This window comes from Podarcis cretensis (genome assembly GCF_951804945.1).
Source record: "Podarcis cretensis genome assembly, chromosome: 15".
Classification (NCBI taxonomy): Eukaryota; Metazoa; Chordata; class Lepidosauria; order Squamata; family Lacertidae; genus Podarcis; species Podarcis cretensis.
The window spans coordinates 6,831,606-6,843,610 of record NC_137185.1 but is presented as its reverse complement, the minus strand read 5'-3'; the positions used below and the strand labels follow the sequence as shown (position 1 = coordinate 6,843,610).

At 48.0% G+C, this 12,005-nt stretch overlaps 1 protein-coding gene across 2 annotated transcripts in view; it reads right to left on the bottom strand.

The window, feature by feature from the left end:
- LHX1 (LIM homeobox 1) overlaps window positions 1-11,966 on the bottom strand; it is a 52,697-nt gene extending 40,731 nt beyond the window's left edge. For both annotated transcript variants that reach the window (XM_079955773.1, XM_079955774.1), the window contains exon 1: window positions 10,309-11,966. In XM_079955773.1, coding sequence (XP_079811899.1) covers window positions 10,309-10,478 — 170 coding nt within the window. In that variant the 5' untranslated portion in view covers window positions 10,479-11,966. The remainder of the gene's footprint in view (window positions 1-10,308) is intronic.
- Window positions 11,967-12,005: the final 39 nt, after the last annotated feature.

Below are 12,005 nucleotides of genomic sequence, written 5' to 3'. Positions count from 1 at the left end.
GCCACTGTTCTAAAATTATTTTTATGGAAATAAGAGTGATCAACAGCTGGGGATATGTTGCCCTGGAACCTGTTTTCTGCAGTATGACTTGGCTGTAGAAGCAATAGAAATAATCTTCAGAGGCTGTGCTGAGCATCTCTTTCTGGCTAGAAGCAGCTGCTAATAAGGATAATAGGAGGAGCCTGGAGGGAGAAAGTCAGGTTCGAGCAGCAAGGAGCCTGCATACCCAGCAAATCTGAATTTGGGTTAATGAGATTTGGGGGTGCAGAGTGTGGCTTCCAGGCAAGGCTACAACCCCAGTACTTTATTCTCAAAGTTTAAGCACTGCCTACCTCACAGGGTTGTTGTGTGGACATTGTAAAAAGAACAGGGGCAGAAGCAAGAGGATTGTAAAGTTCTACATTGCTTATTTATTATTTGGATCATTTTCTATGTGGTTCCAGTGGTCCCTTGGACAAGGGTCTGGAATCCCAAGCTTCTTTGAATCCGGAGGGTCCTAGAGGCTCCCAGAGGAGCTCCTAGATGAACAAAAAGGGGCAAAGGGGGCGGGGGGAGAGCAATCTCTGCATCCTGAGGTTTACAATCTATAAAGCCACAACATAAAAGGAAAACTGATTAGGCAGGGAGGAGGAAAAAAGCAAACTCAGGTAGAAATTATTAGAAATATGAAGATGTTGTTGTTTTTAACTGTCATACAACTAGGACCTAATAATGCTGACACACCAGACTAAGCTACAGAAATATTAATAAATGGCCGCATATACAGGATTACAAAGAAGAGCAATGAAAGAAACATGGGAACTACAAATTAATGAACTAAACATGGGAACACAAAAGCTGCCTTGTACCAGTCAAGTCAGGCCATTACTCTCTCTAGCTCAGTACTATTTACCCCAAGTGGCAGCGGATCTCCAGGGTTTCAAACGAGAGGTTTCTCCTGGCCTTGCTTGTTGTAGATTGAATCTTGGACCTCCTGCATGAGAAGCAGGTTCTCTACCCATGACCCACAGCCCTTCCCCAAGCAAAGCCGCAAGACTAATATTCTCGGCTTCCAGGATCTTTCAGATGCTCTTGGTGCTCTGGATTCCAACCCTTCCCCTGCCACTCTTCCTACCCCTCTCCCTAAGCTGCAAGAGAAGGGAACTGGAGAACGTAAACAAGAGTCCTGCCAAGGACCCATCTAGTTGAGGGTCCTGTACTCCTAGTGGCTTGACCAGGTGCCTAAATGCAAAGGCCACAAGCAGGGCTTCTGAGCGCAACAGCACACTCTCATCCTGCGATTCTCAGCAACTGAGAAGCATTCCTGCCTCTGAGAGTGAAGGCAGAACGCAGCCATCATGGCCACTAACCACAGATAGCCTTGCCTTCCACAGAGAGAGGGGAGGAGAGGAAACAGGCAGAGGACATTCTTATAAGCTTTCTCCAATTGTCTGCTTGCCATCTCTGGCCTTGTGGCTCCTTCCATGCCAAGAATAAGAGAATCGGCTGCATGCTCTCTTCCAGTTTTCATGACATCGGCTCCTTCTCCTGGGTAGGGTTAAAGGTAGCAAGGCTGCTGCCCTAACTGCCCTGTCTTACTCAGGAGTAAGTCCTGGTGAATTCAGCGGAGGGGGCGGCTTGCTCCCACGTACACAAATGGCTAGGTTGGCCAGACTTTGTAGGCCAAAATGTATTAGCATGAATATAAATAAAAGGTTTGCTGCAGCTGTAATTGACCTGGAAAGAGGACAAGGGAGTTTGTACAGGGAGATGGGAGAGAGGCATGCCACGGAGTTGCCTCTCCAGAGGACTGACACTTTTGATTAACGACGCCCTAATAAGCATTAAAGCTGAATTTGGGAGACGCCCTAATAAGCATTAAAGCTGAATTTGGGAGATGTGTGATGCCTTTCGACATGGCTCCCTCCCTGCCAAAAAAAGAAGCAGTAGATCTCCTTGGCCAAGTGGGATGGCGTGAGGCTCTAGGTGGGTGGAAAATAACCTATCCAAAACCAAACCTCGCTTGGGATTAACCCAAAGGATGGCCTAGGTCTTTGCACGCAGAAATGTCCCACAGTTCAGCATCTCCTGCTTCAAAGGATCAGGAAACAGGTGATGGGTAAGATTCTCTCTCTGCCAGAGACATCCATAGGGAAGCCTGGTCCATTATTCTGAGCTAGATGCATTTAATACAAGGCGGCTTCATCTATTACTGTAAGGTTGTTCGAACCACCAGTTCTTCGCTTGCCCTGAGTGAGGCTAGAGAAGTACAAGGGGGACAAGGCCCCCCCAAAAAATGAGCTCGTCCCCACTTGCCCCTCCCCATTGCTGGGCTCTGTCCCCTGTCATTAACATATATTTCCCCCACACCCAGAGATGGGAGAAATGCAATTCACCCGTCTAGAAATATAGTTGACCCTATTGTGACCCTATCCCAGCCCATTTTGTTCTGGTGCAACTATTATGGGTTGGGGCTGGTCCTACGGAAAACACATCCTTGAATGGCTTGATCCGTGCAGGTGTACGGACAAGTAAGCTCCCAGGAGTAGGGGGGGGGGGTGTGTGTCGCACTCAGAAGCAAGGCAAGCTTATTTGCCTCGATATTGAATCTGTCCTCCAAAAGGCCTGCGCAGATCTGACTGCTCTTCTTGATCTGGTCACCCCGTATTAATGAATTAATTGATATTATCTCAATTTATTACTCGTCCTTCGCCACCAGGTCCCAGGTATCGGTTGCAACAATTTAAAATTCAGTATTAAAAATTACAATCACAACAACTGTGGTGAGGGGGCGCGCGCGTTGTTCCTGAAAGCATCGATCTCAGGTATCAATGGCCCCAAAGGATCCATCGCTGGATCTCTCCATACATTGCTTGCTCAGGTGCAGTGCAATCTTCTACCAATGGGGACCAACCCAGGGGACTTTTGTTGACTGGATGGTCAACTTGTGTCCTACTCAAAAGTAACCCCCCACTGAATACTCCCAGATAAGTTTGTGCAGGCTTAATGAGTCTTTGTTTTGATTCATGTCTCTATCCTAAAGGATGGCTAAGATGAAGAAGGGCTTTATTCCTGAATAAAAACCCTGGCAGGTCCAGACTGCAAATAGGGTCCTTTGGGGAAAATGCAAATAGAAGTGTGAGAGAAACCACAATTGTGGTCATTTCTTCACATGTTTTGAAGGGGAAATTAATAATAATAATAATAATAATAATGTGTACTACTAATTTAAAAATATTATTATTTTGTATTTTGATTTGCACACACATATGTACACACACAATTTTCACCTGGATTTTTAACTGTCTCCCCAAAACACTTAAATAATATTTCTCTCTCAGTTAAAGATTCCTTTATTCTCGATCCAGAATCTTCCTACTCGGCACACCTAACAGGTTCGACCCAATGAAAGATTCGTTGCCCTTGCTTTCCAGCTCCCCACACCGAAACCCCGATCTTATCTACCCGTTTACTCGGAAGTAAGGTCGTTCCCCTCCGCCCCTTCCCAAGTAGTGCTCAGCTGTCAGATAAGTGCGCCTAGGACTGCCACCTGAAAAATGCTTCTGGGTGGCTGCATCGCCTCCACCAGTTTAAAATACTCCGGGACAGAAGCATCTATTTCTACGTGGATTTGGGGGGGGGGGAACAAACTGTACGGGTTGTCGGCAGCGCTAGTCCTACTCAGAGTAGACCTACATACTGAAATTATTGGAAATGGCTATCGCGAGTCCGTTAATTTCAATGGGTCTACTCTTGAGTAGGGATACGACACCCCGATGTCATTACCTTCCATGCTGCCGGCGCGCCAGGAGTGCAGCTTTACGTTGGAAAAATTGCCATGCAATGCCATGGGGCTTACTTTCGAGGAGACACGAAGATCACCCCCCACCACCTCAATTCTCCACGACTAGAGAGCTTCTATACACTGTTCATCCTACGCAATGACATATAAAGTACCTAATCTATAGATGCAGTATATATTTGGTGTGCTGCGTATCTGTTTCTGTCTACAAATCTGCCCGATTTTTTAAAGCGCCAAACGACACTCCAGACGAGTTTTCCCTGAACCTGGAAGTATGCAGTTAATCCTAAATATCAACGAATACGTTTGCATGCGGATATGCGTGTGCCTATAAGTTGCTGGTGGCAAATCACATCACGAAAATACATTTTTAGGCACTGTGCTATATACAACCGCCAGTCCAGTCACTTGTAAACATATGGATTGTATCCAAGCTTAGTCCTGCTCAAAGTAGACCCATTGCAACGCGGCTGACTTAGCTCCATCAACTGCGAGGGGGTTGCTCTCAGAATGGCCAAACGCTAGAGGCAACCCAACGCATCTCAGAGAGAGAAAACTGGGGGGGGGGGAGAGAAATATTTCATTTATTTGTTGCATTTATTCATCTAAGAGGTTTATTCTACACGGCTTAAATATTCGCGTCTCGGAGCCGTGTGGGTAAAAACAACTCATGGAGAGAAACCCACGGGGCTATACAAGGTCTGCTGGACCGAGCTAGTCTTAGCCACAAGCCTGAAGTTCAGCGAGGAGGGGTCCGTAACGTCGCCCGTCTATTCCCCATCTTGTCCCCAAGTGCGCAGGCAAGCATCGCGATTCAGCCAAAGTCGAAACCTTTCTCCCGCCCCATTGCTCTGAACCGCACAGGCCAGGCGCGCTTCACCGTCTCCCACTGAAACCAGCGGGTCCTTAAAACAACCACAACCAACACGCGCTTCCCTTGTGCTAGCACCGCGCGTGCACACGACCGTTTAAGATACGTGTCGGCGTTTGCCGACTGCTGCTTATTCTTGCGGAGGGAAGTAGGAATCAAATGCGAATTGTTTCATTAAAGGGACGAAGGAATGACAGAGACAGATACAAGAATGCCTATTTAGCGACCTGGTTTACCTAGGAGTAATGCCGCCTGGAAATCAAGGCGTCGAATGGGTTAGCGGGTTTAATGTTTCCCACGTGCTTGGAGCCGTGGACACACACGGTGGGCATAAAAAATGGAAGGAGCCCGTTTTACCTATAGGTTTGGCTCATGGCATCTTACCAAGCGTTTGAGTGTTGTTGGTTTTTGTATCATTATTATTTTAAAATCAGATTTCTTTATTTTTCTTCCACGGGAGAGGGTTGCTGGTGCAAAATAAAATAAAATAAAATAAAATAAAATAAAATAAAATAAAATAAAATAAAATAAAATAAAATAAAATAATTAAGGAAAAAGCGGCGGGGTTGGTGAAGCTGGGAATGATTGCATGCAGGAAGCCCTTTCGTCCCGCTAGCCGAGGCTGCTCGCAGGCGATTTCTTGGCGACGCGGGACAAGAGGGACTAGAAACTTGATGGAAAAGGAAGAAGGCCCCAAAAGCAGAAAGAAGCCAGGCTCTCTTTTGACACCGACAAGCCTACCCCTGCCTACTCGGAAGTAAGTCCCGAGAAACTTACAACTCCGAAGCCTAAGCGGGCCTTAGGCACCCACTGATCCGGGAACAATCCTCTTTCCCCTCTCGAGGCTGGCTTGCGAGTAGACCTGCACAGGATGGCATCTTGCAATGGGGAAGGGAGGAAATCGCCTCTCGGGACCAGTGTGGGTGGTGTATTGAGGAGGGGGCAAAGCAAACTAGTTTGTTTGTGGTTGTTTTATTTTGTGGGGAGGGTGCGGGATCGCTCGCAGGAAAATAACCGAGATGCGAAGGGGCAACACAGAGAGCAGGTGGATTTTAACAATGGGGGCAGGTCATCCTTTTAACGAGGAACTGTCCTTCCTGACTCCTAACATTAGCTCACCCCCCCCCCCCGCAGCCTATTTCCCCTCCGCCAAGCTCAAAGAACAGCAAGCGCCGCCGACTGAATCAGGAGCCGGGTCCCGATCTGGCGCTCCGTATTGCCGACACGGGCTGGCAGCTTCTCTCCGCGGGTTTCAGCCGGGGGACCTTTCGCCTGCACGGAGCCACGGCAATTCCCTGGCCCTCCGGACATCACCTCTCCCTTCGCTGCTTTTATTCCCTTTCCGCGCCGAGATCTTTCCTTTCCTTTCCTCCCTCGCCTCGCTTCCTCCCGCAGCTCTTTTGTCTCCACCGCGCTTTTCATTCTGGGTGCCACGTTCTTTTTGGCCAGCCATATTTTCCCTCCCTTCTCTTTAAACATTTCTTTTTTTATTATTTTTACAGAGGAACTTACTCCCGAGTAAACATGCCTCGGACCGCGCTCTGATCCATCCATCCTTTCACTTATACGCATCTCTTTTACGCGCTCCGCTCTCCAGACCGGAAAGGGTTTCCAGAGCGCCAGCTAACTATTTAAAACCAATCTTTTTCTTATTTTTTTCTCAGTCAACCCCCCCCCCCCAATTCTTTTATTTCTACCCCCCGCCCACCCCTGTGCTCTGGATTCCCCTTTCTCTAGACTGCGCTGACATCCTCGCAGCCTTTTGCAGAGCCGCTTCGGCAGAATCGAGGCGTCGGCCCATTTCAAACCACAGGAAGGCGGCCGATGGACGGGGCCTCCTTCTTAGGAAGTTCTCAGCCGATGGACTGGACTTTTCCTCTCCTCCCGCCTTGGGAAGTTAAAAAAAAAAAAAAACCCCGCTTCTTTCCCCTCAAATACTCTTCCCAGTCTTGGAAACTCAGGTTTGCCATCTCCATCCTAACTCTTGCAGGTAGATGGGTAAGGAGTGTGTCTCCTTCCAAGTGGCTTTACTCAGAGTAGACCCATTGGACTTACTGGACCTCGGTGTCCATTAATTTCAGCGGGTCCCCTGCGGGAGGGATCAACACAGATCAAGGGGTTCCTGGGATCTAGACGTGTGAAAACAAGGATTCCAAGTCGCCCGCGCGGGTGCAAAGTGAATTCTTAGATCAGCTGCGGGTGGCGGAGAGAGGACGGGACCCTGGTGCGCGCCTGGCCGTGTGGACACGCAGGCACCAATCGCTTCGTCAGCCGGAAACGCATTTCCTTATTCAGATCTAGTTATCCCCCGGCTTATTCACAGCAAACAAGCAGAGGGATTGTGCACAAGGCGCAAATCCTCGCATTAGGAACCCGCTTCCTTCGCTCGTCTGGAGTTTGGAATTTGCAAAGACAAGGAGGGAGATTTCCTAGATGAATTCTAACACCTCTCCCAATACACACAGCCCCCGTGTGTGCTCTAAGTCGGCAGGAGAAAATAACTTCTACAGAGTGGCTGGGGAAACCCAGCCAGGTTGGTGCGACATGAACAATAAAATTATTATCATCATCAATTATTATTGTGTGTAGGTGTGTTTTTGTAAACCGACCCCACGCCTAAGAGAACGCTACATAAGCAAAGTCGGGTTGCTTCCGCGCGCGCCCCAGTCCATTGCCGGCTTAATTTTTGCTAACCTCCGAAAGTAGCTCACAAATAAAATAAATTGGGAATTAAGAGGAGAACATCTCACTAGAATGCTTTAAGTGGGGGAAGGTTGTTTAAAGGCGCGAACCAACCTAAATTCACCATTTGAAGGGGGGAAACCCCCACGTACGTTTACTCAGGAGTAAGTGCCATTGCACAAGGCCTTGCTCCACTTGCCTGGGAATAAGTCGATTTGAACTCAACGGCACTTACTTCTGAGTAGAAGGAAAGACCCCGCTGTTCACCTCCCGGATTTTTACTAAGTTTGTAACCACAAACGTGTTTACTCAAAAGCCCGACTGAGTTCAATGGCGTTTACTCTCCAGTCGGTGAAATTACGATCGCAGCATTTAGAAGTCCCTAGCTTTTTGGAAGGGACATGTGTTTAGATTTTCTCCCCTGCCCCAGCCCTTCAGATAATCCTATTTCTGTTGCCTGTCGGGTCCTTCCTTTGGATAAAATGCTCCCCGAAAGCTTAACGCGTAAAAAGGTATTTACTCGATCGTTTGCTTACAGAGGAGAACGAAGCTCGCTGCACTTAACGCGCTTTAAAAAAATCTTATGTTAATTTATATACCGCTTCCATGCGCCAGAATGGCATATTATCACGATTATCATTTTATTGCATAAAAGCACATTTTAAAATTCTCCTTTCGCGTGCATCGTTTTTAATAACCTTCGGAACCTCCACGGAATTCTTATAAAGCAAAAATAAAAAGGAGGAGACATATTTTCCTCCGTTTTTTTTAAAGTTGGCCTCCCTCCCACCTTCTTTAAATTGCCCAAAATGCTGTTTACTATCATTTTAATTACGATTATTAATTAATGCCGCCAAAAGGAAGCCTCCTTGGAAGGATAGCAAGACGAAATATTGGCCAGACGGGGAGCATCATTCAATTTCGCAGGGCAAGGGGAGGAGAAGGACGTGTTTGATCGGGTATGTTTGTTTTTTTTTGGCTCTTTTTTAAACACCTAAAAGAAGCCCAGTTTTCAAAAGAAGAGCTTTATGGTATCAGGGTGGGCTGTGATCGTGGCGTATTTTTCCACTGAGGAAGAAACCTGGGCAATTCAAGGTCAATCCCTCCTTCCCCTCTCGCACAAACCTTTTGTTTATATATTTGCTCTCGGACCTTTTTCTTTGATCATAGAAAGAGTGGCTTTAGCAGTGATCTTCCTCTCGCGATTGAATCGATGGGCGCCGAAAGGAAACCGATGCCAACCCCGCCTCTTGCACGTTGTTACGAAATTGGAAAGGAAAACAGAAAATGATATGCAAAAGTCCTTTCCCCGCCTTTGAGGAAGGTGCTGCTAGGGGGTTTAATCTAATCTAATCTATCTATCTATCTATCTATCCATTCATCCTGTTAGATTTACCTGCATCTAACTACACACACACACACGTATATACGCACATCGTGGGTTGTATTCAGCCAAGCTGTACTCTTCGTAGACCTACTGAAACGAACGAACCGAAGTTTGTCATGCTCGTTAAATTCAGTGGGTCTCCTCAGAGTAAGGATTCCGCTCACTTATCGTGATAACGTCGACTGAGTTATTTTATCTCTCCGGTCTGAAAACCAGGCAGATCTGAAGAACTGGGTTCTGAATATTTTAGGGGTGGGGATACAGGAGTTTCCTTTAAAAAAAACCAAAAAACTTTTTAAAATTCCAGTGATTCCGCTTTCTCCCTTCTGTCCTTTGTTTGATTTAGGAAAAAGGCCATATACGGTGATGAGATTTGGCGTTTGGGGGCGGAGGGGGGGGGGAGAAGGGAAGTGTGACTTGTTAAAGTGGGTCATATTAGAAACGCCCGCAGAGAGAGATTTCCCGAATTGAACTTTGCAGAAAGTCCAACCCGCCCCCCCCTTGTCCTGGGAGGCGGGAGGGAGAAGAGAGAGAGAAAATCATTTTCTTTTTTAAGGTCACCCTCCCTTTTCCCAGGCACTGATTGACAGCTGACACAGCCATCAGTCCTCGCTTGCTACTCTAGAACAAAGGCCCGCTGGAGAAAAACAGACGAGCCTCTTTACGCATAACGGACCCCGCATTTTCTTGTAGTTGCAGTTAATAATAATAAAATAATAATAATAATAATAATAATAATAATAATAATGTGCTGCACGAAACAGAAATATCCTTGCCCTGAGGACTGATCAGCCTGCCCTCCCCCAAATATTTTATCCAGGCAATAATTTTTTTAAAAAAGGGGTCTTAGAAAGTCTAACTCCGCTTGCGTCTGGTTGTGGTGGTGGAAAAAGCACTTTTGCACATGTTCAGAGGCCGGGTAGTTCAGTCAGGTATCCTGGGGCCAGAAAGCCCTGGCAATTCAAAGAGGGCCCAGGGCAGATAGGAAAGCCCGGAAGGTATCGTTTTATTTTTTTTTGGGGGGGGGGGCAAGCGAAACATGGTACTGACTACTTCTCTCCTTTACGCACATAAAGTGGTTTGTAATGTTGGGGGCGGGCGGGAAGCAGGAGAAAAGTTTCAGGCATGGTACCTTAACTTGGACTCGACTCTGCGGAGGTGGGTTAGGGAAATAACCCCTCCCTGCTACCCAAAGTTGATGAACAGAGCAATCTCCGGCGTGTTCCCACTGTGTTTAACAGGGCTGACTTCCAGGAGGGCGCTCAGGAGCTGCGACCCTACTCACGCCGGAGTAGGCGTGCAAGCTGCGATCCTAGATGCACCCACCCAGGAATAAGCATGCAAGCCGCGATCCTATGCACGCTTCCTTAGAAGCAAGCATGCGAGCTGCGACCCCCGGACACCCTTGCGCAGTCCTAAAACGCGCTTCCCTAGGGCCAAGCGCGCAAGGGCATATTCCCCCCGGGAGCTAACCTCACGGAACACAACGGGCTTACTCCCTAGTAAACACATAGTAAACACAGAAAGTGAGACAAAAGAGACCATCCCTTCCCCCCTCCAAAAAACCCCAAAAAGTTTTGGACTCACCTAAAAAAGTCGTTTTTACAGTAAAGCTTCCCTTCCCTGGAGAAACACTTCTCGGTCAGATTGCATTTACATTCACAGCACTGAACGCATTTGACGTGCCAAGCGCGGTCCAAAACGTTCAAGAGGAAGCGGTCTAGGATGGGTCTTTTGCAACCGGCACAGTGAACCATTGTCTTTGGTTAGGGGGGCGGGCGGGTGGTTGGGGGCTGTGGTTGTGGCGCTGGGTATGTCGTCGTGAGTTGTTGGTTTTTTTTTGTGTGTGTTTTTTGGAGGCGGAGTAGGATCAAAAGTTTGCAAGCAAGGCTGGAGGAGGCAGGCAGACAGGAGACGCTTTTCCTTCCCAGATGTCCACAGCAGAGGCAGAAATCAACGCCCCAAACAAGCACCCCAAAACACACACCCTGGTGTGTGGGTGGGTGTAGGGAAGACCCTCCCCAGGCTCGGCGCTTTTGAAAAACCTTCACGCTGGAGCAAGCTGCCTGCAGAAGTTGATCTTCTCAACGAAGTCCCGGCGGGAACATCAAACTCAAAAGCCAACGATCATCACCATCATCAACATCAATAAATCTTCTCTTTGAAAAATTCTTCCAAAAATTAAAAACTCCAGCGTCCAGAGGAGGCCAGGCTGGCGGCTCAAGAACCAGAGACTGAAGCTAATCTTCTTCGTGGCCTTTTTCTGGTGGCTGAGGTTGTTGCCAGATAAAAAAGCCTTCTTCAAGAACCTGAATTATTATTATTAATAATAATAATAATAACGAATGAGAGCAATCGAGGAGGCCAAATCAGGTGCTGTCAGTATTCTGGAAGGTAAAGGAGCATGGGGGGTGGGGGTGGAGGTGGAAACAAAGGAGTCCTCGCAGGTCTGAGGTAGAGCAGTCAGAGGTCAAAGTGCAAGTCACATCAGAGCCCCCTCCCCAACATTAAAAAAAAGAATCGTCCGAAATCATAGGCTGCAATGCTTGGGGCATCTCAAAACGAGGAGCCTTGGGGGGTCTCAAGAAAAGGGAGAGAGGAGATGTTTTGAGGAGTCAGAGAGGAAGGGATGGCGAGGAGGGGAGAGAAATATGATGTCTGCTATATAAATAGAACGATGCTCATATTAGGAAATCAAGCGGGAGGGGGAAGCGCAGGCTCTCCCCCCTCTCTGGTGACAAAATCAAAACAAAAACAATTTTTTCCTAATTTTATTTTAAGAACACCCCCAGATCGGTGCTGATAATCGCCCTCCTCCCTTTTCTATAATATAAAATCCTTTGGGGGGGGGGTAAGGTAAGCAATCAACAGCGACCAGCCGCAGTTCCCTTACCCCTATGGGCTCGGAGTGAGTCCAGGAGTCAAAAACTCTTTGGCCCGGTCCATGGGGACTCGCTGGATGCGGGGCTGGCTTGGCGAGGACGTTCCCGGGCTGCTGAGGACATCCAGCAGGTCCCCCAACCTCTTAAAAAAGAATAATAATAAAAATCGAATTAAAGGAGCTCTTCCCCTGAGTCTCTTCCTGGCCGATGCTGGAGGCGAGGGGACGAGGCCTTTGGCAGACGGAGCTGCCTGTGCTTTTGCTGCTGCTGCTGCTGCTGCTCCGGGCTCTCCAGTCCCGCGCGCGCCTCGCTCTGCCTCCTTTCCTGGGCTGCTGCTGCTGCCGCCGTCGCCGCCGCTGCTCCTTCCAGCCTCGCTATAGTCTGCATGTTGGCCGCCGCCTC